The sequence below is a fragment of the Anopheles gambiae genome, chromosome 2 (genome assembly GCF_943734735.2).
Source record: "Anopheles gambiae chromosome 2, idAnoGambNW_F1_1, whole genome shotgun sequence".
Classification (NCBI taxonomy): domain Eukaryota; kingdom Metazoa; phylum Arthropoda; class Insecta; order Diptera; family Culicidae; genus Anopheles; species Anopheles gambiae.
In genome coordinates, this window is record NC_064601.1 from 106,523,218 (window position 1) to 106,550,107 (window position 26,890).

General features: G+C 48.9%; 4 protein-coding genes across 15 annotated transcripts in view; 2 read left to right on the forward strand and 2 right to left on the reverse strand.

Moving 5' to 3' along the window:
- LOC1270312 (myosin light chain kinase 2, skeletal/cardiac muscle) overlaps positions 1-3,376 on the forward strand; it is a 19,256-nt gene extending 15,880 nt beyond the window's left edge. For all 3 annotated transcript variants that reach the window (XM_061643689.1, XM_061643687.1, XM_061643690.1), the window contains exon 5: positions 2,465-3,376. In XM_061643689.1, the coding sequence (XP_061499673.1) occupies positions 2,465-2,810 (346 nt within the window). In that variant the 3' untranslated portion in view covers positions 2,811-3,376. The remainder of the gene's footprint in view (positions 1-2,464) is intronic.
- Positions 436-15,139, reverse strand: LOC1270310 (nuclear factor NF-kappa-B p110 subunit). 8 transcript variants are annotated; one of them, XM_061643682.1, is made up of 10 exons: positions 14,993-15,139; positions 14,060-14,271; positions 8,106-8,582; positions 7,377-8,012; positions 7,184-7,288; positions 6,399-7,094; positions 6,055-6,322; positions 4,650-5,097; positions 3,963-4,568; positions 436-3,874 (listed from the first exon to the last, which is right to left on the reverse strand). In XM_061643682.1, exons 2-10 carry the CDS (start codon positions 14,103-14,105, stop codon positions 3,770-3,772), a joined length of 3,387 nt encoding a protein of 1,128 aa, XP_061499666.1. In that variant the 5' UTR covers positions 14,106-14,271; positions 14,993-15,139; the 3' UTR covers positions 436-3,769. The 8 variants fall into 8 exon arrangements, with proteins under 8 accessions (XP_061499666.1, XP_308995.4, XP_061499665.1 ...); XM_308995.5 differs by having other exon boundaries at positions 15,004-15,132; XM_061643681.1 differs by having other exon boundaries at positions 14,948-15,109.
- Positions 15,140-16,346: 1,207 nt separating this feature from the next.
- Positions 16,347-24,321, reverse strand: LOC4576385 (uncharacterized). Of its 2 annotated transcripts, XR_009764747.1 has the most exons (3): positions 23,963-24,321; positions 22,677-23,892; positions 16,347-16,587 (listed from the first exon to the last, which is right to left on the reverse strand). XR_009764747.1 is itself a non-coding variant. In XM_001237164.3 (2 exons), the coding sequence occupies exons 1-2, from the start codon at positions 24,110-24,112 to the stop codon at positions 22,972-22,974; spliced, it is 1,071 nt and encodes a 356-aa protein (XP_001237165.3). In that variant the 5' UTR covers positions 24,113-24,321; the 3' UTR covers positions 16,639-22,971. The 2 variants fall into 2 exon arrangements, 1 of the variants encoding a protein (XP_001237165.3); XM_001237164.3 differs by lacking the exon at positions 16,347-16,587 and having other exon boundaries at positions 16,639-23,892.
- Positions 24,322-24,612: 291 nt separating this feature from the next.
- LOC3290227 (histone-lysine N-methyltransferase 2D) lies at positions 24,613-26,869 on the forward strand. 2 transcript variants are annotated; one of them, XM_565451.3, is made up of 5 exons: positions 24,616-25,052; positions 25,160-25,224; positions 25,302-25,424; positions 25,514-25,933; positions 26,003-26,869. In XM_565451.3, the coding sequence occupies exons 1-5, from the start codon at positions 24,932-24,934 to the stop codon at positions 26,462-26,464; spliced, it is 1,191 nt and encodes a 396-aa protein (XP_565451.3). In that variant the 5' UTR covers positions 24,616-24,931; the 3' UTR covers positions 26,465-26,869. The 2 variants fall into 2 exon arrangements, with proteins under 2 accessions (XP_061499670.1, XP_565451.3); XM_061643686.1 differs by having other exon boundaries at positions 24,613-25,052; positions 25,514-26,869.
- Positions 26,870-26,890: the final 21 nt, after the last annotated feature.

Here is a 26,890-nt window from a genome sequence, read left to right on the forward strand (position 1 = left end):
CCTCACGCTCTCCCGTTTGCCTTCAGCTGACGCTGACTTTGTAGGGTGTCTTTCGCTTACGCTTACGCTAACCGCCCGGTAGGGGAAGTGGTTCATTCACAAGAACCATTCACAGTACGTACGCTTTCTTCCTCTGTCCTTTTTTCCTGTTTTTTTTTGTGTGTCTGATCCGGACGACATTTACATTACCCCCTCGCGAAACAGGGTGTTCCGTTGCTGTTGCGGAGTAGTTTGAGTCCTTACTTCGTTCATTTGTGCATCTTTTTTTTCACTATTCTTACTACTTGTGTTTCCATTTTTACTTCGTAATGTGCTACTTTTATCTGTTTAGTAGTTTTTTCTCTATTATTTTACTACTTTTTGTTTCATATCATTTTGTTTTAAATTGTTTCTACTTTTGCCTTTCTTTTGTTTTGTTACCTCTTTGTTTTGGTATTTCTTTTTAGTTTTACTTTCTTACAACATTCGATAGTATTGTTTTAAATTTATTTCTCCTTTTTTTCTCATCAATTGGAGCCCATTTAATTGGTTTTTCTTTTCCCATTTTTGTAGTGGCACTGAAGAGCTAAATAAGCAAAAAAAAAAACAAACAATTTCCTAATTCACCTAAATGTAATCTCCTTTTTTGTGTGCCCGAATACTGATCACGTATTGACCAGCACTGTGATCGCACGCAAAACTGCGCCGCCAATTCAAGCGTGTTTGCAATTATATGTTTCCTCACTAGCGAAGTGTTCTTGGTAACATACCGTTTTGATTTGGTTTTTATTACCGGTAATCGATGGACGGATCGATCGCGCCCGCGTCGTTTTCGTGCTCCGTTCCCACCATTCCTGTTGGACCATCAACGGCAAGGGGCGCAGCATTGAGCTGTGGGAAGAAACGATGCGGATGCATCTCAATTTAATTGGTTCTTCCTGGCGTTCACTGTGCCTGCCCGTTTATCGTTCAACGTTCGTAAATATTCGTGATTTTTCCGTCTTTTAATTCACGTTGCTTCCATCACTGCCCGCTGTTGGCGTGTGTGTGTGTGTGTGCCTTCCATTCATCCCCATGCATGGCCACGTGTTAAACGAATGTAAAGGATTCCCATTTTATGGAAAAGAAATTAGAAAAAAGTGACTTTGAAAACGAAAATCCCCCTTTTGGGATGTAAACCCCTCCTCACCGCTCCAATCGATCATTAAACTGCTGCACACCTCACACAGCCAATGCGAACGAATATCGATTTAATCACACCGTAAACCGTAATCAATGCTCGAGGAGGATCGATCCCCCCTCCTCATACATTATCCCCACCGGTAAATCCCCCTGAGCACTGAGTTTCTTCAACTCAGCCGCGTGGGACCCGTGACCGGCAACGGTGCCCTCATTAGCATACACTCGCGCGCATACAAATCAACCCGATCGCTTGGTGCATTTGCAACTTCATTCATTTCGGAGATACCACAGTACATGACATAATAACAGAGCGCGCCCGGCACAGGTGGAAATTAGCATAGCAAAAGGGTGAAACTTCCCCATCTATTTCAAGCGAGCGAGCGTGCGATTTTCCAAAATCCCGTGCCGATTGGATTTTTTTCTATGTTTTAATCGTATTCTTTTCCCTTCCCCTGTGGACCTGCAAAACCACGGGATCTTTCGTGCTAATGAGGGGTGAAAAATACCCGAACGCACTTTCAAGCACGTGTTGGAAATTCCCCCCTCGTACACACGTTCGGCGGGGGAAAGATAAATAATTTTAAACATTTATACGACTGTACAGCATTGCATGGAATCGTTTGGAAAGTCCATTTCCGGGAATTGGACAAGATGCCGGAGATACCTTATTGCCCAGCTGTTGGCCACACTCTGCTGCCCTGACACACTAATTGATTATCGTACACGTTTCGTTTGCGCACTTTACGCAACACTAAACTCCAGCACCCTGTGACACTAACGTTTACGAGATAGTTGTATGTGAACAGTTCGTTACAAGTCGGCTGCGGCGTTCCCAGAGCACAACTGTGAGAGTTCGTTAAAAATAATGACTTTATGTGTGTGTGGTTGATTAAAAATGGACATTAAAGACATTAGATTGCATTACTATCAAACATTCCTTATAAGAATAAGATAAGAATGTGCTATACTACTCTCACACCAACTGCTCTGGAAATGCAACTCCAACTGTGCTGTGTAACATCCGTTTTCGTGTTCATTCATTCGCTTTAGTGTTTTTTTCATATTTCTCTTCCTTTCACGCTTTTTTTCTCTCTTTCTTTCTCTCTTTTTTCTCTCTCTCCCCTGTTATCCACTTTTGTCACGTAAATTGCGTCTTGCCGCTCTCATCACTGTCACCACTACGCGCGTCACCACGCATCGCATCGCACACTTTCATCAATGCTCCAAACATCTTTTTTGCCCCCACGAATGCGCCAAAAACCAAAAAACAAACAAACCCGCTCGTTCGCAACCCGCCAAACAGCCTCTCCGGGCTGTCACCGTTCGTGGGCGGCGACGACCAGGCCACGATGACGAACGTCCTGCAGGGCGCGTACACGTTCGACTACAAATCGTTCGACGCGGTGTCGGACAGCGCGAAGGACTTCGTGCGCAAGCTGCTGGTGCGGGACGGCGAGCGGCGGCTGACCGCGCGGAAGGCGCTGCGGCATCCGTGGCTGGCGGAAACGACCGCCCAGAGCACCACCGAGCTATCTGTGACAAAAACAAAGTTGAAACGCTATGTTATCAAGAAGCGCTGGATCAAGGCGGTCAATACGATCATCGCGCTGCGGCGGATGGGCGCGCGGATCGATTACGATCTGGTGTAGTGGGGGGGGGGGGGGTTTGGGCTCACGCAGGCAGGGGACACGTGAACGGGATCGGAAGCGTATACAGACAGACACACAAGCGCGCACAAACACAGAGATTGACCCGAAGGGAAGGGACCACAACAAGCGGAGCGCCGGAGAATGGAGCAGCCTGGTGGGAGAGCGAGCGTGCGGTGAACCGACCGGGAATGCAACTGCAACTGAAAATCACACACACACACACGTCCTGTCCCCATCTACCCGTCCACTGGTAGAATAATCTTATCGCCATGACCACTCTCAACACAAACACACACGTACCCCTTTGCTTGCCGCCCCGAGCGACAGAACGCGAAACCGGTTTCCGATGGTTCCGCTCGTGCTGTGGAGCGTTGCATAATGCAAAACCCGCCCCTCCACCCTCCGGTTCTAGCTTCCGTCCTACCGTTCCGTGCCCCGCCCGCCGGGGTAGGCCCGCCGGGGAGGCTGGAATTCTATTTCCTTTCCAATGTCGAGGAATCGTGGATAGGTTGTAATTTACCTGTTATATACTTAGCAATAAAATTAAGATTAACCGGAATACCGCACAGTTTCCGAAACGGGTTTTTCTGTTGCTTTTCCGACAACCTCCCCGCAACCGAACGCCACCGTGTCATCAACTGTCCTGCTAAGCACACCGCAATGCAACTCTTCCCAGTCACGTTTGCAGTAATGCTGGCGGGAGTAACGCGTGATATCACCACCACCAGCTTTGGATTGAACAGGTCGACTCGCTTTTTTCCTACACTCTTGGAATGTATCTGGGATGTAGTTGTACGTAAAATGTAGCGAAAACAAGGTACAGTAAAAGCGTAAAATAGTGTGTTTGTGTGTTGCTTACAATGCTACAAAAAGAAACTCCGCCACAGGCTGTCCTACCGATGCTTCCAAACCAACCGAAGGCAGCAAATCACAACAACAACTCATATGTGCAATGTGTATCACTTCATCCGCCGGCAGATCATCTCGTCGATGCTGCGGATGGGGTCGCGCAGTTCCAGCACGCGCAGCATATCGATCAGCCGGTCCAGGTGGAGATGCTGCATCTGCAATGTAGCAATCGCACACACACATACACGAAGCGTTAGTTAAAGTTTGCAAACCGCTGTGAACGGCATCCAGCACTCTACTCACCTCAAAGTACCCGAGCAACATCCGTGCCGGGCTGGGCGCCTGCTCCCACACGGTAAAGAATGAGTGAAAGTCGAGCAGCGAACCGAGCTCGCGCCAGCCACTGCCTGCGTCCAGCAGCCGGCACAGCTCCTCCAGGCACTGCTCGTCGAGTAGCGTATCGGGCTCGGTTCGATCCGGGCCACTGTCCGACCGCTTGGTGGCTTTACGCTGCGGTTCCGCTTCCGGCTCGTGCTCCTCCAGCAGTCGCGCAATGGAGGCCCGCTCACCGTTGATCAGATCCATCGAATCGAGCACGCTGCTGGACGGTGCCGATGCTTCCCTCTGCCCGTGCTCCTCCCCCCCTTCCTCATCCTCGTCTTCCTCCTCCTCTTCCTCCTCCTCTTCCTCCTCGTCGTCTTCTGCGGCATCAACCTCCTTCTTCACCTCCTTCTGCAACCCATCCGGGTAGTGGCGCAACAGTTCCCGCACGATCAGCTTGTTATTGCCCTGCCCGGTGTGGCTCTTCGCGTCGGCCAGCTGCAGCGGCGTGTAGCCGGCATTGTTCCGCTCCCGCCCAAGCTCCTCCTTCACCTCCTCCAGTATGTAGTGCACGATATCGAGCGCATCCTGCCACAATAAAAAACAGAAGAGAGAAAGCAAAACCCCAGTTAGAGCGTCATCGCTTCCACCAAAACCAAAAATCCTTACATTGTCGACCGCAATGTGAAGGATGTTGTTGCCGTGCTTGAGGTCCTTCTCGCGCACCGACGCACCCGCCTCCAGCAGGATGCGCGTGATTTTCAAATTTCGAGCATACACGGCCGCCTGCAACGCGGTCAACCCGTCGTCGTTGGTGCAGTCGAGCCGCAAACCTCCCTGCAGCAGCAGCAGCCGCACCATATCGGGCACATTCTCGACGACCGCCCGGTGCAGGGGCGTGTTGCCGCGGTAATCGCAGTAGTGCAGCTTCGCGCCGGCCCCCAGCAGCGCCTTCACGATCGGCTCGCTGTTGCCCGACACGGCCAGATGGAGGCCGGTTTCGTTGCGATCGTTCGGCAGATCGAGCAGCTCCTCCGCCAGCTGGTACTCGTGCAGCAGCTCGATCAGCTTGCAGGCGATCGTCGTATCGTTGCGCCGGATTGCAGCGTGCAGGCAGCTGCAAAAAAAAAAATAAATCACACACACCAGTGTAAATCAAACAAATCCCATCTTTAATCGCTGCTCTCTCGCAGTCTAGTTACATCAACAAGGGGGTGACCGAGGGGGGGACAAAACGAAGCGACAAAGTAAAACAGGAATTCTCTAACGACTACTGCACGATGTTTAATCTTGTTCGCAAGACGAGGGGGCGTAAGGGGAAGGGAAAGGGAAGAGATAATCTTACAAGCCGCATCCAACCGAAGGCATAAATCTCATCGTCAATAATTAAACAGCATATCATTATTGCTGCACCCTGCCTGCTGACAGCAGCGGCAAGCGTTCCAGTTTCGGAGGCTTAAACTCCAGTTCCAGGGAATCCAGAATATCCGGTTTTCCCTCCCACCCCCGGTCAAAGCCTAAATGAAGATAATGCGAAAATCCCGAATATATCGGAAAGCGTTCGGAATGCTTCAAGAAAAAACCCAACGTGCGGAGATAGAAACTCTTCTCTGCAGAAGTTCTGGCAGCATTAAAACCATCCACAACCAATACCCAAAAGAGTTTGGGGAGTACAGATTTCTCAGGCGGAATTCACCAAAAAACGGTTACAGGGACACAGACACGACACACCAAGAACCGTTTGAAACAAATAATTTATTTACATTTATAAACTCTGCAAATGTTTAAAACAGTGACAAAAACAGGACAGCATCGGTCACCATCGGTGCTCCTCGTAATGACTACTCCATTGCTGAGGTTCGAACCTAAACCACATAGACACACCGACATCGCACCCACAAGTACATCGAGAGATAGAGAGGTGGGAAAAAAGATAGAGAGAGTAAGAGAGAGGAAATGCCCCATATTAGGCCTCAAAATCAATCAACCGAACGGGCGAGAACAATCGAATATGGAGTGCAACAATGATGGAGCGTCTGGAGGAAATGGTGTACTTTCTTTGCAACCAACTTACTTGAGCTGCTGCTGATTGGCAGCGGTCCAGTGGGAGGCCAGCAGCTGCCGCGAGCGATTCACGTCCCCGGCGAACAGCTTGATCAGGGCGAGCAGCTTGCGCAACATTTCGCCCTGCCGCGAATCGTCCCCGGACGCGACCAGATCGGCAATCGCCCGTCCCAGCACACTTTCCGTATCGGTGGCGCCACCGCCAGCCGTTTCTGCGTCCGTCTCCAGCTTGACCAGATCCTGCTGATTGCCGATCTCTTGGATGAGTTTGTTGAACTCTGTCGCACAAAAGCGGGTAAAAAAATCGTTCGTTTAAAAGAGTGTCACAGAGAGTAGGAATAGTAGTGCTCGTACCTTCCGAGTTGCAGGGGAAGTCGCTCGAGTCGAACGCTACGTCCGACGCGATCGTCGTCGGAATGTTCAGTATCTCCTGGATGATGCTGGCCTTCGTTAGCTCCTTGGAGATGGTGGTGGTGGAACCGATGCCGCTCATAATGTCCGGATGATGGGCTGACGTCGTAAGCGATGTGGTCGACGTGGGTTCTTGACCTTCCGGAATGGCACCGCCGCCAGCATGATTGGCCAGCATTGGGAATGGTTGATGCAGAGGCGGTAGTCGTGTAGTTGATCCTGAACCAATAACACCACCGCCACCACCTCCTCCTCCACCTCCACCACCACCTACTCCAGCGGGTCCAACAGGCCCATTAGGGTCGTTCTGGATGACGGTGGGAATTTCGGACGACACATTGCCCGAGCTGATGCGGAGCCGCTTGCGCGACGCACCACTAGCACCAGCGCCCGGCACCACCATCATGCCGGGCCGCGGTTTGTACTTGAACAGTACCGGCTCGCTCTGGCACCGGTCGCGCGGCCGGAACAGCTGCATCAGCACCTCGACCGGCTCGGTAATGTCCTTGTGCCGGTACGGTGGCGTCTTGAACGCGATCGCATACTGGTGATGGACGTCCGCCTCGGAAAAGATGGCCATCTCCTGCCACACCTCCTGGTCGTACTCGTCCAGCTCGTAGAACCGAATCTTGATGTTATCTGTTACAGAGGTATTATGGGAGAATTTAGCGTTCACTTCTGCCGGAACTTTGACAACACAATACTACACAACACAAGCGTTCACTTACTTTTGCACACCTTTTCGACAAACATAAACACCTCCTCGCCACCGTCCACCCCGCTGACGGTGGTGCTGAGCCGGCAGATCTTCAGCTCGCCCGTAAGTGCACTTTCTGGAAGAGAGAGAGAGCACACGATCGTCGCCATCAACACACACACCTTCCCGTAACTCCGTAACTCCGGAAAATCCTCAACACTTACTCATATTGTTGATTGGGTTCGAGTAGACCGGCTCACAGATCGGGACCCAGCGGCCCGTACCCGGCTCCACCCGATACGCCCGGAAGCACAGGCACACCTGATTGAGGTTCATCGTGCGCGCCATTACGGCCGCCTCCTTCTGCATCTGCTGCTCCTCGCGCTCGGTCGGCTCCCGGTTCAGCTCGCACAGCCGATGCTTGCGCAGCTTCTTGTACAGCTCCTCGGCGATGAACTTCTTCGCCGTGTGTATGATGCCCATACCCTGGAAGGTGGCCACATACTTGCCGTCCCCGCCAACACCCTCCGATGGTTCAGCCGCTCCCGCCGCGCCACCCACATCCAGATCGTGCGGATCGATCAGATCCAGCTCGCCGGACTTGATCACCAGATGGTGCGAATGGGGGGCGCGCCGTTGCGGATCCACCTGATAGAGGGAGCAGCGCACCTTCGCCTCCCCACCGTACCCACGCAGCTCGACGGTCGGGAACGTTTTCTTCGACTTCTCCGTCCGGCTGCCCATCAGCGAACCGTGCGTCCCGTGCATCTCCGACTGGTAGCGGAAGCGAAACTTGTCCACCGGCTGCTCCAGGATCACCAGATGCGGCTCGCTGTAGTTCGGTTCCGGTGCGGCAAACGCTGAAATGGGGACAGAGCACACACACACCACAGTGACAGTGACCAGATGATCGAGGAGGCACGTTTGGTTGTGACACCGTCACAGTGTCTTACCTTCGTTCGACGATGTGACGTAGGTGAAGGTTTGCGTTTGCAGTTGCTCCTGGTCGAGATTCAGCAGCTGCGGTGTGTAATAGTGATGCTGCTGCTGTTGAAGTTGTTGATGTTGATGTTGTTGTTGCTGCTGTTGCTGCTGCTGCTGCTGATAACCCATGCCAGGATAGTTCATCGTGCCGGCGCTACTGGAAAGGTTCAGGTTTTGCAGCGTATAGGCAGCACTCTGATCGCTGGCACTGGACTCCGGGGACATGTTGCTGGCCCGGCTGTTGGGCGATGCGACCGACGACGGTGACGATGGCGATGCGGACGATGACGATGGCGAAAGCGCACTGGCATAGGTGCGACCCGGGCCGAGCGTAAACTCTCCAACACTGACCACTGCTGCTGCTGCCGACGACGACGACGGCGACGGTGTGTCCATCGACAGGACGGTGTACTGGATCGGGGACGTGCCCAGCAGCTGTTGTTGCTCTGGAAAAAGAAGAAATAGGCGGGAAAATTGGAAACGGTTGGTTTTCAAAAAAAAAAGAAGGTCGTCGTGCACCAGAAACCCAGTGAATCACGATCCGGCTTTTGTCGCACGCGGTTTGGGAAGCGCGACACCAGCACACCTCTGTGGGCCCACCTCCACTCTTACTTGCAGCTTGGCAAAACCCACGAGCTACCCTCCCCTCCAGGCTCGCAAAGAAGGCCCGTACCGCTGTACCTGTTTGCAAATGGTAGGGGGGAGCGTTGTCCAGCAAATGGTGTGGCGGCTGCTGTTGAAGCTGTTGCAGCAGTACATCCAGCGCGACCGACCAGTGCTCTAGCGACATAATACTGCTCGCTCAACGTGCTAGTGCTAGTGCTGCTGCATCCTAACCGTATCGGTGCCGACACGCAACTGAATGATCGCCGGCGCGCGACTCTGAGAGACTCGCAGCTCTCGCGGGGGCCGCACGCGATCAAGCGCTGGAGCTGTTCGTACGCTCGAGCGGGACGGGTCGAAGCAGTGAGGAGAACGGGAAGTGCTGTTAGGGATATATTGAATGAATCCCGAGAGACAGAGAGAGGGAGAGACAGAGTAGAGTTCTCAAACCGAACCCAACAATAACTGGCCGTAGCTTCTGATCCCTTCAGCAAACAGTGCGGCTTCTTGTCAACAGAAGAGGAAACAGATAAGGGACCCGCAATCGATTTGCGACCTGATATCTTACTGATAAGGCACCCCCCCCCCCCCTTATTCTTCCCTTCTTTTTTTACCTCTACCCAGCCGGATCTCACTTCCAATTCATTCATGCCTATGCCTGAACTGATATCGGGGTGCCCGCTTGCGCGAACAAGTATGTAAGTCAATAATAGTCGCGATAACATTCGCCTTTCCCGACATTCGTACAGTACGTGCCCCCGTTGTTCGGGCATGGCTTTTAATGCTATTTTTTGTGCTCCACATGAACGTCATCAGGGCCGTGTGTACAAGCCCGCGGATTACACTGGACGTCACTGTGAGTGATCCTGCTGCGCCCAATGCTCCAATTTTAGCAACCCCCCCCCCCCCCCCCCCTCTGTTTTTGTGACGTAACCGGGATTCCACAAATAAAGTCTGGAAGGAGCCTCAAAATAGCTCACACGAAGAAAGTAAATACAGTAAAATAGCATACAGCCGTCTAGAGGACGTTCTAAATTTAGGAACGGTACTGTACCACAGCTGTGCCCCGCGATGAGTCACGGTGTCATCCCGCGAAAGCTTTCGAAGCGATAGACGCCTAAGATGCCTAACTGAAGTTTAACTCCAACTCATCCAAACATGGTACTTTTGGTACATGGTAAGCTACTTAATCCTGCCGCGTATGACGTCAAGAACGGAACGGGTTGCCGCTAATGATCGAAACGCTCCAATATCCAAACGTGAGGACTCAAATCGAGCGTCCGTTCGGAATTAACGTCATTCGAACGGATCCTGCCAGCGTCGACGTTGATCACGCGATGATCAAGGGAAGAAAAGTGCGTCGAACACGGAACGGCGTACGCAGCATCACCAGTCCTCTTATGCATCCATAATACTGTGCACTTGATGGGCGAGCAGTTACGCGGTGAAGCTGGCGGACTTTATCAGTGTAAAACGAGTTGAAGACCTGCCGATAGCCTTGTGCGACCTTCACCCAGTGTAATCGTTCGCGCTAGCAGTAAATTAGCACTTTCAGGCGCAGTTGCTTTGTTTTGGTGAATTATTGGTTCGTCCTCATTCTCTCATTCTCAATCAACACACCGGCGGTTTGGGGTTTCAAATTTAACCAAAATGTTTCGTATACCGGTGGGACCACCAGAAACATCGGGCACAGTGGGTGGGTGTTGTTATTTTCCATAGGTTTCACCGGAATGACGCAGATCGGGCAGCGTCGCGTGTGATTGCTGCTGGAGCTGGATGCCATCGAAACGGAATAAAACTCAATCTGGCGTCATTCGCCGATACTTTCTTTCTCCAAAACTCTGTCCAGTGACGCAAGCAAGGACTTGGGACCATAATTTGTTCTGTCTCTATACTGTTTATGCTAATGAATGGAATGTTTTGGTCGCTGCAGTTAAAAAAAAAAATCTTGTATTATTTTTGGGCTTATTTACTAAAATGGAATATACTGTAAAACATTACCAACTACTAAATAAATATAAACTAAATTAAAGAAAAAAAATAATTCGGAATTATTTTTTCTTTGATTCTTTGAAATGCTTTGAAATAATTTAAAAAACTTACATCACAAAACAAACACGTGAGAAAATCGTTCATCTTATCTTTCCCGTTCCCTTTCAAACCAGTTTTTTTTTTGCAGCTGAATTAATCTTTAAAGTTTCCACAACCAGCCACCAAGTGCAATGGAATGGCAAATTAATAATGCTTCAATCATTTCCTATTAGCACCTTCATTAAATTCATCGCGCGTGAGTCAACTGGGGCCGGATTTTCCCCACCGTCCATTCTGCTGAGCACGTGGTTTGCTCTAGCGAATACTCCCAACAACAACAACTAAAAAAAGCGAAAACAAACAATAATGCTCACACGTACCGTACGTAAAAAGTAAAAGACTATGCAGCGGCGATAAGAAAGTGATAACATTAAACACTTTAATGTTATGACAACTTTCAGTTAACTATTCTCCTGCTCGCCGCACTGTGCTCATTTGTAACCACCAATCGTAATGCAACTTCGTAATTACAAAACGTCATACTCATCTCACAAAATTACCTTTCGCGCCTAAAATGCCGGCTCCAAAACTGCACCGAAACAAAAGGGGACCGGGGTAAACAAATGGTGTACAGATCGCCACAACCGCTTCGTACGATGGCCGAGCCACAACAACACACGCTGTGCCGCATCTTCGACTTAACGTCAAAGGAGTGCGCAGTGTCTTCAGACCAGGACGAGAAGGGGGGGGGGGGGGGGGGGGGGGTATAAATTAACAACCACTCAGCAGCAGCAGCAGCAGCAGAAACGATGACGACATTCTCGCTTTTATACTGCTTCTTCACCTTGTTCGCGGGTTTACGATCGTCACCGATTTGTGACCATTCTACAAACAGTGGCCAAGCCGGTAAGCGTGCGTAAAACCCACCCCAATCGATAGGAAATTGTCACTATGGATGTTGGCGATTTAAATAAGCGGACAGTTTTGTTTTATGATTGCTGGGTTTAAGCTCTATAGCATAAGGATTGGCCCCGGTGGTAGAAGTGTCCATTCCCACAAAGATCGTGGATCGATTCCTTTCTGGATAAGGGCTGTACACACACGGGAAGAAGAAAAGAGGGCATTCCTAACCCAGGAGGGCACGTGAGTTACCCTTTGACGTCAAACACACACGAATCACGTATCATCAGCCGACTTCATAAACAGGAAACGTTCAAGAGGATGCATTAGCTCCTATCAAATCTCTCAAAGCTTATAAATTCCAGAATTCAGACAAGGCAAGATTCGTGTGAAATTTATAAGAGGTTCAAATTGATCGGGTCTTTGTATAGTTGCGAAATAAAGTAAACTGGTGCTACTCAAGCAAGATCTTAAAGACATGGAGAGTCTTTCTTTAAAGATGCATATATCTAACTTGAAATAATAGCCTCCATTAACATTTAGAAGAAGAATTCTACAAAATAATCGAGCAGCATAAGTAGCAAGTTATTCTTGCAGTAGAGTACAAAGATTTTGACTATGTACATACAATATTCGTCAAAAATAAGCGATCATTTCAACGTCTAGTATCATTTCTAATGCAGTGAATAACTAATTAAATCTTCTCAACTCTATAATGATGATGATGCTGTCTCAACTCTTTCCCCTTCACAACAGTGAGATAGACAAATTATCTAGTGAACTTGCTTATAAAGTGCAATTATCTGTATCTGAGATCCTCAATGTGCTTGTTAGGGGCATCTTTTTTAACCTATGCAAAGACTGTGTTTGGGACGACTTAAAGTCATAGAGATTGGGAAGCCATCTTCATTGTTGCCTGGACACCGAGCAGACAATGCACATTCTTAGCAAGGCCAAAAGAACCTTAAAAGAAAGTCGTGCCTAACTTGAAAGAGAAATTTTATTAGCGCTATTTTTCTTTTTCTTTTAGCACAACAACCGTTGTTGGTCAAGGCCTGCCTGTACTACTAGTGGGCCTTGGCTTTCAGTGACTTACTGATTACTTATGCTCGTACTGTCTACAGCAGGATAGTCAGTTCTGCGTCTGGGGGAGGCATGGTCCATCGGGGGCTTGAGTCCATGACGGACATGCTGTTAAGTCGTACGAGTTGAAAACTGTATCAAGAGAATGGTCAACCCCAGGACATGGCCATTTTAACTATCACCTCAAGTATAGCCAGAGTCCCAACATACAAGTTAAAGATCCAGACGAACGATCCAGAGATCTTGCAACTAATAATACCCAGTTAATTGAAATTCCTCCAAGTAATCCTCCTCAATTATGACCAATCTTATCTGCTCCAACCAGCCCACTATGTCATATGCTATATATCGCTGACGAATCATCATCGTCGTTCGTCAGAGTCATCGAAGCGATTGCTCTAACTCGTTCACCCGAGCGGGGTGGGGGGGGGATCGCTGAGAGGCTGGGCGCGAAGGCGCGAAGGGTTAAAAACAGTTGGGAATTCCCCAGCAATACCAAAACAAGATCCCGCGGATCGCGGAGCAGCATGGAGCCGTGACCCGGCGCCGTGCAGATGCCGTCCCCCCTCCCCCCTGATCATCATCGCTAACACGCGTTGGGGCTTTCCCACTGATCGAACGCGCGTACCGGTTTATTCCCCGCCCCGTCACCGATTGGACGCACACACACAAACACGCGCGCGCAAAGAGTAACAGAGCCACGCAAAAATACAAAGCAAACGGCTGGTGGACGTGCTTTTGATACGCGCGTGTCGCATACATAATGAGAATGTGCCCCCTCCCCCATTAACCCGAACTCCAAGCCGAGAGTACGAGAACGCGCTGCTGCTTTTCGTATGCGGAGAGTGCATTGTGAGCGATCATAAAATGAGGAGGAAGTTTCTTACGAGCCGATCGTGCTCGAGCCGTGGTCGCAGTTGACATCGCTGACACGTCACGCTGGTTGGGCGATCTCGCGCATGACACACTGTTGATTCATCACACGTTTGATGTGTTTTGGGATGTGTGCAAAACAAAAGCTCCCGGCACAAGAACAAAGAGCAGTGCGCAGTGACCATCAAGTGCGGGGGCTGCGCCATTGATGGGCTTTCGTTTGCAAACCCCCCCCTCCAATCACATACCCAGCAATCAAACACACACACACACACTCACAAAAGCACGACCGTTTGGGAGCGAATGGAGCGGCCGACCGATTTCCAATGCCGACTGCGACCGGCGCGCAACTGCTGCTACGGTTTGCTGGGCTCTTCCTCCTAGTACTAGTACTACTACACTACCACTGCTATTACTAAAACACATCACTTACCGTACAGCTCATGCCGATAGCTGTCCAAATTCAGCAGCGTCGACATGTTGCTCTGGCTTTCGCGCACTGGTTTTGCAAGCGATTTACACTACATACACACCACACAATAATAACAACAAATCCGTAATACAAACACACACACACACTAGCACAAACACTGGGTTTAGTATAGGTTTGTATGCAGTTCTGTTCGAAGCGGGCTCAGAGAATACCTAGAATTAGAACGGGCAATGCACTAACTGTGTACAACTCGCGCACTTGAGATAAGATATATTGAACCCACAAATGCGTTTGTTATCTTCCTTAAAGCGCATTAGTTTTTTCACTGGAACTCAAACACACCCACACACACGCGCGCGCGCAAGACTACAACACACGGTCGGCAACAGGTTGCCACCTCAGGTGGGACGTGCAAAAACAAAACAAACGTAACTGCATCCGGGCCTGTAACTGCTTCGCCCTTCTGCTTCGACGTCACTTTCAAGGTCAGCGCGGTTTTGCCGCAGGCAGGGAAAAAACGGAGCTCCGTTTTGTTTTCCTGTCTTGCAAGAAGGCAACCAGTGCCGGTACAATCTCAGTTGGCCCAGCTTTTCTAAAAACCGTACACCGTATCGGTAGACAGAGCGAGATTGTGCACCGTGTATCACTGGAGAAATACACGCACTAATCAAACACCGTCAAACAACAAACATGAAACACACACACACACACTATGGGGCCCTCTTCTAATTGCACTTTTGGACGGGTTGCGTTCGGCGGCAAATGATCACAATCACTCTGCGGCGGCCTCTGCTTTGTTTGCTAACAAAATGCCGATACACGACAGGCACCAAACACAATCACTTGTGGGGCTGGGAGTGGGTTTGCGGTGTTGTCGTGTTCTTGCACCTTGCTGACGACAGCTGACGCGGTTCTGGAGAAACGCAATAGCACCTTTACCGTACCACCGTGCGGCGCATCCGCTCCGGAAGGCTCACATTAGTACACTGGTTGGTGAAGCTGAGAGACAACAGGCGCGCGCGCGAGAGCGCACTCAATGGTCGATGTATGTGTGTTTGGAGCGCGATAAACCACCAACACTACCCGCCACCACCATCACCATTCGCTGTTCAGTGCATTCTCGACCCCTTAGCATCTTCTACCCTGTCCCGCTCCCAACCCGAAAGGGGGTTGGCAAAAGAAAAGCTGAACACTTTTAAAAAAAGTTGGCTTTTTTGTTCAACCCTAGCAACTTCGTTACCAACGCAACACTGGAAACAAAGCGACAGACCACAATCATACACACACATACAAGGCACAGCTCCACTATCCGCTGCGGCGGTGGGGGTACACTTCCATGCGGCCCATCCTCCAGCACACTTCAACTTCAACTCCCTCCACCGACCGTGGTCCAAGATATCACGTTCGTAGCAACCCTCCCCCCCTCCAAACAGCGGGCGGCGGCGATGTTCAGCGTGTGTGATTCCCCGCACGGAACGATCGGTTGTTTTCGGGGTATTCGCGGGTGAAGCAACAGGTTGTTGTGCGTGTGTGTGTGTGTGTTTCAGCGTCCGTTCCATCATTTCTAGCGCTATTCTAATCAGCTGCCAAACGACGGCACGCACCTCGAAACCGTTTTTGGAACGTCGGCATGCATGCGTCATATCTGTAACGTTTTGCTCAAACGTTCGACTCACAGATTGAAGGAATGCATTGCAATCCGATCGAGAATCGCAAACTGCATCGAAAGGAAGGGGGTGTGCGCGTTTTTTTTGTTTCGGAAAAGCCCCCCCGGGAGCCTGTATACCAAAACAAAAACCCTGTCGACTTCTCACACTGCAAACACGTGTGTTATTACCAATAACTACCAATAAACAGTACACGGTGAATAATTAATATCATAACCGCGTCTCACGAATGGGCCCCCCCGCTCACGTGTGAGAGTGGTTTGAGCGTTTGCACATTGCAGCAACGCACTGCGCTATTGCGAGTAGCGAATGTGTTGGGGTTCCGGGAGTACTAAAAGCACTACTCACAAAGAGCATCTGGTATCCGAAGGCAACACCTTCCGCTTATCTGCCACGCACAGTGCCAAAGTCCGTGCCATATCGATGGCACAGATAATAGGCGGCTTTTACTACCCGGGGTGCTGCCAAACACCGGACATTCCAGCGGTGGAGTAGTGCACCAGGTGAAAGTAAGTGCGGCTTGGCTTATCACTAGGCGTGCTATACAATCTTTCGCTATCTATTCTTTCGCGAGCTTCCTCCCGTTTATAGTTTCTTTCACATAAACACTATGGCAATCGTTTTGGTTTTCTTCCAGTCGTGTAAGCCTTTTATTTCGGCAGTTCGACACACTGTTCGTGGTGTCCCTTTGTCCGTGCTTAAAAATGTTCATCTCCAGCCCTATCATGGTCATGGCTGCTACGTTGCTCTGCTCCCAAAAGTCTGCTGTCAAGGGAACGGCAAAAAATGTAACTAAATGTGCAGATCAGTTTGTGGAGATTTCTAATCGATTGCAGGGCTATCTGCGACGCTTTCGAAATCCTACTGTTGGAATGTAAGGGTTATGAAACGGTCATTTTGAATTGTTTGCGGTTGTTTTGTCAGTTGGGAATTAAAAGTTAAATGTATTTTCTGGCAGCACTGCCGATCGACAATTTGTGATTAAGTATGTGTGCGAATAAAGCGGCACTAGCGCATGAAACTCGATACGAGCCGGACGTGTTCTTTACTTTGTCTCCTTTGGCGATCGAAGACGACACAACAAAACACAACGTAGGGCGTAGAGGCGTCAAGGGGGAAAGGAACCAACAAACCATGTTCCAGAACGCAACATTGGTGCCGTGACCAGGATGGTCTAATATTTGCGGTTTGGTTTGACTGGTTAAAGTGAAGAACTTTGTGTGATTTCTTTTGGCAAAAATCGCGTAACGCGTGTGAAATCTGAAAGTTCCGTATCGAGCGTTGGTGGATTTCTGAATAAGAAAAAATCGCGAAAGCGTGAGAAATCATTGTGCTAGTGGGTGTTCTTTGCGTGTGTATGCATTTTGTGTCGCGTATTAGAAATGTCGGTTAGTGAAGATTTTGCCGGTTTCTCTGACGCATCGGGTTCGAACAATACAATGCAACACACACAAGCAGAAGAACTGGATATGATTATCCTAAAGCGCGAGCGCGACCGAGTCGTGCAATCGTTGACAAGAATCGACACGTTTTTGGCGCAGTACAAAGAGAGTGATTTCCCAGAATTGACGCCTCGTCTCGATCTATTGAACGAGCGTTGGAGGGAGTTTCAGGCTTTGGCTCGAAATATTGGCGCAAAAGATTACAGTGAAGATAACGATGTGCTTTATGGTGAGATTGAAGACAAAGTCATGCTATTGAAAGGAAAATTATTGGGAAAGCTGCGGGCTGGAGCGGAGATACCGAGTGTGAAACAGGAACGCGTGTGCGATGATTATAATAGTGTTCGTTTGCCTCAGTTGACGCTTCCTCAATTTTCCGGAAAATATGACGAATGGCTCCCGTATCACGACATGTTTGTTGTTACTGTTCATGAGAACGAGAAATTGTCGCAGGTTGAAAAGATGCTTTATTTGAAGGGTTCTCTGAAAGGTGAAGCGCTGAAGGTGGTGGATACCTTGCAAGCCTGTAATGCGAATTATGATGTGGCTTGGGATGCTTTGAAAAAGCGATATTCTAACGAATATATTTTGAAAAAGCGTCATGTTAACGCGATGCTACAATGGCCACGGATGAAAGTCATGAACACGGTGGGTATTCATGGGCTTATCGATTGTTTCGAAAGGAACTTACAAATTCTAAAGCAGTTAGGTGAAGTGACCGAACAGTGGGGATGTTTGATTATTCAGATAATCATTTCAAAGTTGGATGAAAGCACCCAACAAAAGTGGGAAAGGCACGTTGAAGAAAGTGAGCAAAAAACGGTGACGGATTTGTTAAACTTTTTGCGCACACAGACGCGCATAATGGACGCGTTTGCAGTGGATAGGCCAATGGCGGCGGGCAAATCTACAAGTGAACGTCGTGTTGCGTCTAATGTGGCTGCAGAAGCAAAGTGCGCAAAATGTGATGGATCGCACATGGTGGAAAATTGTGACTCGTTTCGGAGTTTAACGTTGCCGCGTCGTCGTGAAGTGGTTGAAGCTAAGAAGCTTTGCCTTAATTGTTTGAGGCAAGGGCATTTTCAAGCCAAGTGTTGGTCACGTGCGCGATGCAATATCTGCAATCGTAAACATCATTCCCTTCTACACGGTGAAAATGTAAGTGAAACGATCGGTCCGTCGGTTCGTGAAGAACTTCCATCTACCAGTGGCACGCAAAATGTGGTGGTGAACGCGTCATCGAACAGAGAGTGCACTTCTGTGTTATTATCAACGGCGATAGTGAGTGTGCGTGCGTGTGGTAACAAATGGTTGTCAGCAAGAGCATTGATCGATAGTGGGTCTCAGGTGAACCTGATGACAAAGGGCTTGGCTGCGCGGCTTAAGTTACCGCAGTACGAAAGTAAAACGGCATTATCGGGAGTTGGACATTCGAAAGTGGACATAACGATGTCGGTAACGACTGTCATACGTTCCAAAAGTTGTAACTATCAAGAACGTATGCAGTTTCTAGTGTTGCCGAGAATTTCTAGCTACAGGCCGGTAACTGGAAATCAAATTAGCAGGCAGAATCTCCCGATGAATTTTGTGCTCGCGGATCCTAATTTCGATAGTGATGCTGAAGTGGATTTATTGATGGGCTCCGAATTTTACGCGACTTTTTTGAAACCGGACAACCGTGGTAAAATTAGGCTCGAGCTACCAGCGCTCCCAACATTTATTAGTACTGTTTTTGGATGGGTTGCAACTGGGAAAGTTCCGCTGGCTTCTGAAGGTAGCAATTATGTTACTTGTGGCACGTGTACTAGGTTGGACGATTTAATTGAGCGTTTTTGGATTATTGAAGAAATACGTGAGCCGCTTCAACATAGTCAGGAAGAAAGGGATTGCGAAGCACATTTTGTGCAAACTCATCAGCGGTATAGTGAAGGGAGATATATAGTGAAGCTGCCATTTAAGTGTGACTTACAGAATCAATTGGGACCGTCCGGTGCGATAGCGAGAAAACGGTTTTTGCAGTTAGAACGACGTTTCAATCGGGACCCATGGTTGAAACAAAGGTATACGGCGGTTATCAACGACTACATCGACAAAGGGATTTTAGTCAAGGTGGCTGCGAACCCTGATTCTGAGGCAGCTCATGGTCATTATTTCTTACCGCATCATCCGGTAATCAAGGCGTCCGGTACCAGTACAAAGGTACGACCTGTGTTTGATGGATCGGCCTCTACCGACGGTGGTAAGTCTCTTAATGATTTGTTAATGACTGGTCCTGTGATTCAGGAGAACTTGTTGGCGTTGTTGCTGAAATTTCGGATGAGGAGCGTGGCATTAGTGGCAGACATAAAACAGATGTATCTGCAAGTCAAGGTGCATCCCGACGACACTCGTTTTCAACGTGTATTATGGCGAGGCTCATCTGTTGAGTCCATCGAAGTCTACGAGTTGCAGCGGGTCACATTTGGACTTGCCCCGTCCTCCTTTCTGGCCATTCGAGTACTGCAGCAATTGGCAATTGATGAAGGGGAAAACTTTCCCTTGGCGAGACAGGCGTTGTTAGAGGACTTCTATGTTGATGACTACATTGGTGGTGCCTCTAGCGAAGAAGAAGCAGTTATGTTGCAAGCTGAGCTGACGCTATTGTTGAGAAAGGGCGGATTTCATCTAACTAAATGGAATTCTAACAAACCAGATGTTTTATCTAGCGTTTCAGCGGAAGACAGAGCAACATCCAACGTTAAAATGTTTGAAGTTCCAGAGGAGCCAATAAAAACTCTAGGTATCGCGTGGCTACCAGAATCGGACCAACTGTACATAGACTCGAACATTCAGATGAACAACGAGAGCTGGTCCCGTAGAAAGGTTTACTCTTTGGTAGCACGTATATACGACCCTTTGGGGCTGGTGGCTCCTGTGACATCTTGGGCCAAGATAAATATGCAATCGTTGTGGTTGGCAACTGATGACTGGGATGAAGAAATACCGGCTGTCATGCAAGAACGATGGTATGCTTTTCAATCACAACTCGGGTTGCTGAAGGAGGTTAAGTTTTCGCGCCATGCTGTTGTGCATAATCCTGTTGCTGTTCAACTACATTGCTTTTCGGATGCATCTGAAGCGGCTTATGGGGCATGCGTGTATGTTAGAACGATTGGTAGCAGCGGGGAAGTGGTAGTTGAGTTGCTTGCTGCAAAGTCTCGTCCTGCGCCGCTGAAAAGAGTCAGTTTGGCCCGGTTAGAACTTTGTGGAGCATTACTGGCAGCAAGGTTGCAGAAAGTGGTACGCCAAGCGTTGAGAATTCCAGACGTGGAAACCTTTATGTGGACTGATGCGACAATCGTGTTGCATTGGATTCGAGCACCATCCCATTCTTGGGCTACGTACGTAGCGAATAGGGTATCCGAAATTCAGGAATTGACGCATGGCTACAAATGGATGCACGTGAAGGGCGTTGACAATCCTGCCGATATTGTATCGCGTGGAGCTATGCCGAGCGAGCTGTTAGCATCGAAGCTGTGGTTCCATGGTCCAGGGTGGTTACAACTATCAGAGGAAGAATGGAAGAAGAATGCTAGCGGTGTGTTGGCAAAACCCGAAGAGGAGTTATTGGAACGAAGGAAGAGCTCATTGGTGGCCGCAGTAAGTAGCGAGAGCGATGATTGGTGTGATAGGTTTTCCAACTATGACAAATTACTGCGGATCACTGCGTATTGTATGAGATTTATTCGTTGTTGCCAACGAAAGCTGGATCCTAAACACAAAGGTGTTTTGTTGGTGAGCGAGCTAGCAGAGACGAAAATTCGACTGGTGAAAAGAGAACAACGGATATACTTTGCGGCTGAGATCAAGGAGTTGTCTGCTGGACAAACGGTACGTCCCAAATCATCACTGAAGACATTAGGAGCTTTTTTGGACGGTGATGGTTTGCTCCGAGTTGGTGGCCGCTTGCATCGCGCTAAAGCCATGCAAGTTTGTAGCAGATTTCCGTTGGCGCTACCCAAGAAGTCACGATTTACTAGGCTAATGGCAGAATATTATCATCGATTGGCACTTCATGGTGGGCCAACTACAACATTGAGCGCACTCAGGAGAGAATTTTGGCCAATTCAAGGACGATCTTTGGTCAATAGTGTTTGCAGAGGCTGTCTGGTATGCTTCAGGATGAATCCCGCGTTAGTTCAACAACCACCAGGACAGCTACCCGTGTCGCGTGCTATGCCAGCTCGACCATTTTCGATCGTAGGGGTTGATTTCTGTGGACCCATTTACTTGAAGCCGGTGCATCGCCGAGCAGCAGCTGAAAAAGCATATATTTCAATCTTTGTGTGTTTTTCAGTAAAGGCTGTTCACATCGAGCTTGTGGAGTCTCTATCAACTCATGCATTTCTAGCGGCGTTTCGTCGGTTTGTGGCAAGACGGGGTTTGCCCAGCGAGGTCTATTCCGATAACGGTCTCAACTTCCAAGGAGCGAGTAAGGTGATCGATGACTTCTACACGTTGATGAACAGCGATTCGGCGGTGGAGGATATATCGAGGTATGCTGTTGGCGCTGGCGTTAAGTGGCACTTCATCCCACCCCATGCACCGAACTTTGGCGGCCTTTGGGAGGCAGCGGTAAAAGCGGCAAAACGCGTCCTACTGAAGGTTGTTGGTGATCGGCAGCTGGCGTTTGGGGAGATGTCGACGGTACTGGCACAAGTGGAAGCTCAACTCAACAGCAGACCGCTTACACCGTTGTCGGAGGATCCGGAAGAACTTGATGTATTGACGCCGGGGCATTTTCTAATCGGGGCTCCGATGAACGCTCTACCGGAGCCTGACGTGGGTGATGTACCAATCAATAGATTGAAGCGGTATGAGGAATTGCGTAGAGTGGTACAGAATCATTGGGCGCGTTGGCGTAGGGAATATTTTAGCGAACTACATAACGAACATCAACGCGGCAAGGCAGTAGTAGAGCTAAAGGTAGGACAAATGGTCCTGTTGAAAGAGGATGGGAAGACTCCTCACCATTGGCCAATGGGACGGATTGCTGAGGTATTTCCTGGCCCAGATGGCGTAGTGAGAGTCGTTAGTATCAGGACTAGGAACGGCTTGTATAAGAGGCCAGCGAATAGGATTAGTCTTCTTCCGTTTGAGAGAGTGAATTAGATATCATAAAGTCAGGCATTTTGTGAAGTAATGGAAAGAGGTAAATTTGGTAAATTTAGGTGGCCGCTATGTTGGAATGTAAGGGTTATGAAACGGTCATTTTGAATTGTTTGCGGTTGTTTTGTCAGTTGGGAATTAAAAGTTAAATGTATTTTCTGGCAGCACTGCCGATCGACAATTTGTGATTAAGTATGTGTGCGAATAAAGCGGCACTAGCGCATGAAACTCGATACGAGCCGGACGTGTTCTTTACTTTGTCTCCTTTGGCGATCGAAGACGACACAACAAAACACAACGTAGGGCGTAGAGGCGTCAAGGGGGAAAGGAACCAACAAACCATGTTCCAGAACGCAACACCTACCATTTGCTTAACCGAAAGTGATAATCTAAGAATGTTTAAAAAAAGACGATCGATAACATATATGAACCGGGTGCAAACAGCTACGTACTGAATGTACCTTTTTGAGTGGTCTAAGACTAAGTGTAACCTTCCGTCCGAACAAGTTCATCCAATTGGTATAGGAATGCATGTCGTAGCTGCATACATTAACAGGTAGTTCTATCTCACTAAACTCAACGAAAAACACATGACGCGTCTTCAAAACAAAGCTCTTAAAACCTATTTGGTACTCGTGTTAAGAATATGCTCACGCTACAACCACTGGCTAAAGGACGATACGCAGATGGAGTTGCGCCGCTTCATGGGATTGCTTGGCAGGGCAAGCGGCGGCATAACCTGCGGCATGTTCTGCATCAAGCCGTACCGGTTCACCAGCTTGTCGTCCACCATGTCGATGCGCAAACTTTCTAGCACCTTTTGCAGCCGCCGCTGGCGCAGCGCAGCCTTTGACGGAAGCTTCGCGTTTTCGTTTGGTGTGCCGCCGTGCTTGTCGTCCACCGGCTGAGAACTAGCTTCGGTGCCGGTACCGGGAGTTAGCTGCCCTTTCATTGTCCCTTCCTTTGGTGTGCGTTTCACTTTCTTCGACGACGATACTGATTGCTGATTTTCCAACCTGCTTCTATTGCGCTTTTTCTGGCCCAGCTTTTTCACTGGTTCACCCTGACTGTGCGATTGGTTGACCGTAGGGGTGGTCGTACTCAACGTTTGCTGATCTTTGGTGGCACCACCGTCGCTGATTACTTCGTACGGTATGGCGATGACTTTATTTTCCAAGATGTTCTTCAGGTAGGCTTCATCCTCGGCTGGATTGAGCAGATTTTTCTGTACGTAAACCATGCCCGAGATTTTGTCCGTTTCGTTAGGTGTAACCACTAGCTCATTCCTCGCTTCCTCGGGTGGGGAAACGTAATCGTTTTCGCACACTGTCACAGGACCCAGCTCAATGTCAGACGCTGGTTCCTGCTTTATGGCCGGCTGGTCTGGATTGATCGACTGCGTTTGCTGCGACGCGAATGCATCGCGAGTGACGTTCGAGGGTGATTCCCTGTCCTTCAGGCGCCGTCGCAGTACGCTGTCCGATTCGCTAGCAACCATCTTGAAGTGGTAGGCCACATTCAGCTGCACGACGCACAGCTCGCAGATCCAGAACGGTAGCCCATCGTCCTCGTTTACCTGCAAAAGGGACACACAGGTACCGTGTCATCGTTAGGTTCGACGCTGCGTGAGGTGTATCGGCGCTTACCTGGAGCTGCGTCACGTACTGCAGCTTGTGGCGAATGTGGTTGATAGAAGCGAAGGTGCACATTGCATCGTCTATAGTGTTGGTATTGAAAATGTTCCGCGCACCTTCCGCCAGACAAACGCGACACGGGTGTTCTGATCCGTCGCGCATCTTACCACAGCTGTTGAAGGCACGGGCACTCAATGCTCTTCGTCTTGTGGGCAATATCCACAACACCTATATGGGAAAGTAAAGCACACGAAGCTATTAGGCACGGTACACTGAATACTGACCTTTTAATGCGAGAAATACGAGCTGGCAGTGAAGACTAGTCGAAAGCTAAGTGTTGTATGACGCTTGTAAACAAATGCTTTGACGTCCCATTATGACGTATTGGGCTGAACGGGCCTTCTAGGCTTATTGATTGTTTGCTTCTTTCAATTCATTCAAACTGACCTCACTTCTAAGCAAACAATTTGTTCTGTATTACTATCGAAACTACTTAAACTAAACCGGATGGTTATAATGCAACTTCTACAATTTTAATATTATTTTAAACTCCATCGCTTCAACGGTCGGCGTGAAATGTTTCAAAACAGATGTTTTGCTTGAAAATAAAACAAGCTGTCAAACTTTCTTTCCCGCTCAATCGTGCGTTACACATCAGGCAGAAAGTGGGTAACGCTTTGTAACGCGATCTGTAATGCAGCAGAAAATCGTTGGAATGAATAGTTTTTTGTGATTAACAATTTCTATTGAAAACAATAATTCTGAAGCATATTTTTATGTTCATACTAGCTATCAAAACTTTCAACATTTGACAGCATTTTGTCCCTAAACACGTTACATCGCAGTAGGTCAACTTTGCGCTCCCTGTTGGATGGAAAACATGTCAAACGGAAGCAGGACAATCGAACCAAACATCTGCCCGGGAACAGTGCGTCGTTATTTAGTTACCGAAACGGTAGTAACAACACCAACGTGACCAGAATGTCCACCAACGGCTGGATACACTGCAACATTTGCTTTCATTCGTTCGAGAGAAAGGAGCGAAAGTTTTACCATCTCTCCTGCCGTCATGTGCTTTGCAAGCTGTGCATGGCCAAAACGAGTAGGTAGCGTGAGCCAGTGGCACACACACACACATTCTTTAGTTGTTTGTTGTGGATTTATTTTTTTTCCTCTCTTCCTTGCTCTTTTCACAAACGCTTCGTATAGATCGTGGAACGATGTGTCCGCTGTGCAAAAAACCGTTGGAGCGCTTCACCGAGCTGAACAACCAGGCGAGCAAGGACGAAAACCGGTCGAAAGCGACATCTTTATACTAAGAAGTAATTAACGAAATTTTATCCTTTTTCAGATGGAGCGCAAGGAGAAGATGTACTACGATCCGGGTTCGCTGAAGGTTTTTGGCGTTGCGTACCAGAGTGTCATCTTCCAGCACAAACAGCGCGAGGATATGATACGTGGAATACTGCGCTGTGTATGTATGGTCGTTTAGAGTAGGCCAATTTCGAACCTTTGGCTTGGCAAAACAGTCAACCAACCAACCGTCCTCTTTCCTTCCCACAGCGATCCGCGGTAACGCAGATGAAGGAAATGGAAAATGCCATGCGCCAGAAGATAATGGAAACGCAACGACGCTATGAAAAGTTTCGCACCCACCGACGGAACCTGCAGGAAGGGTTGCGCCAGATTTCGCCCCGCTACGGCTCTGGTCCCACTGTTGTGCAGGGCGCCGGTTGTGCAGGGCGCACACCACTGCAGCCGTTGACAGGAAACCGCGCGTCACCACAACTAGCACTGGCGAATCGTGATGGCGATCCGGCCAGTCGCAGATACCAGGACAAAGGCCGGCCAGAAACGGTAACGTTTGCGGCATCGCCAGAATCATCATCCGCTGACTTTAGCTTCGGTACTCCTGCCCCATCGAACCGGTCCGCAACAGTAACGGACGGCAGCTTTACACCGGCGGAGCAGCAACACGCGAGGGTAGCAATGGAGAAGACGGTTGCATTTCAGGGTTCGAAAACCGTTAATTTATCCACGTTATCATTACAGCTTTTCACACCACAAGCTAGCAACGAACGTTTCTTCCGCGAGGGCAACAAACCCGCTGTAACCGGCCAGGGCGATGGTGGATTCGCGGACGATTCTGGCATTTCGAGCATGCAAACACCAACCTCAAGCTTAAGCTTTGCCGGCAGCTCTAGAATGGCACAGGGAATGCAACAGCAGCAACTGAAACAGCAACAGCTGAAACAGCAACAACTGAAGCAGCAGCAACTGAAACAGCAACAGCTTAAACAGCAGCAACAGCAGTATCAGCAGCTGAAACAGCAGCAACAGCAACATCAGCAGCATCAGCAGCATCAGCAGCTGAAACAGCAGCAACAGCAGCATCAGCAGCTGAAACAGCAGCGCCAGCATCCTTACACTCCCTCAACGCCAGCAAGACATCTTCCCGGTACTTCGTCGTATCGACACAGTCAGATTTTCCCCCCGACTGTACCACGGCCTTGATGGGCGAGAATGTCGGACAAGCGCATTCTTGTACATACAATCTTAATCGTTCGCCTTCTTTATTAGAATACGGTTAGATTTAGCATCGCCTTACGGTCGTTGTAACAAATACATGTGTAATGCCCTTCCCACGATAGCCTTTTCTCTCGATGTATTCGCCTTAGTAGATCGGGTATGAAAATACGATATGTGTGCTCTGTCTCACTCTTTTTTTAGTCAAATTTACGAGTGATAGTACTACATTTAATTTGCTTTTGAACAAAAATCATACAATGGAATTATTTTGTGTAACAAAAGCATATGTAACGATTAACGGCTGATTCAAATGGGAAAATCAGAAAACTGCTACGAAAGGAAAATGTATGAAAGAAAAACGAGCAACATAATAAACTTTAAACACACTTACACGTGCTGCACCGGATTCTT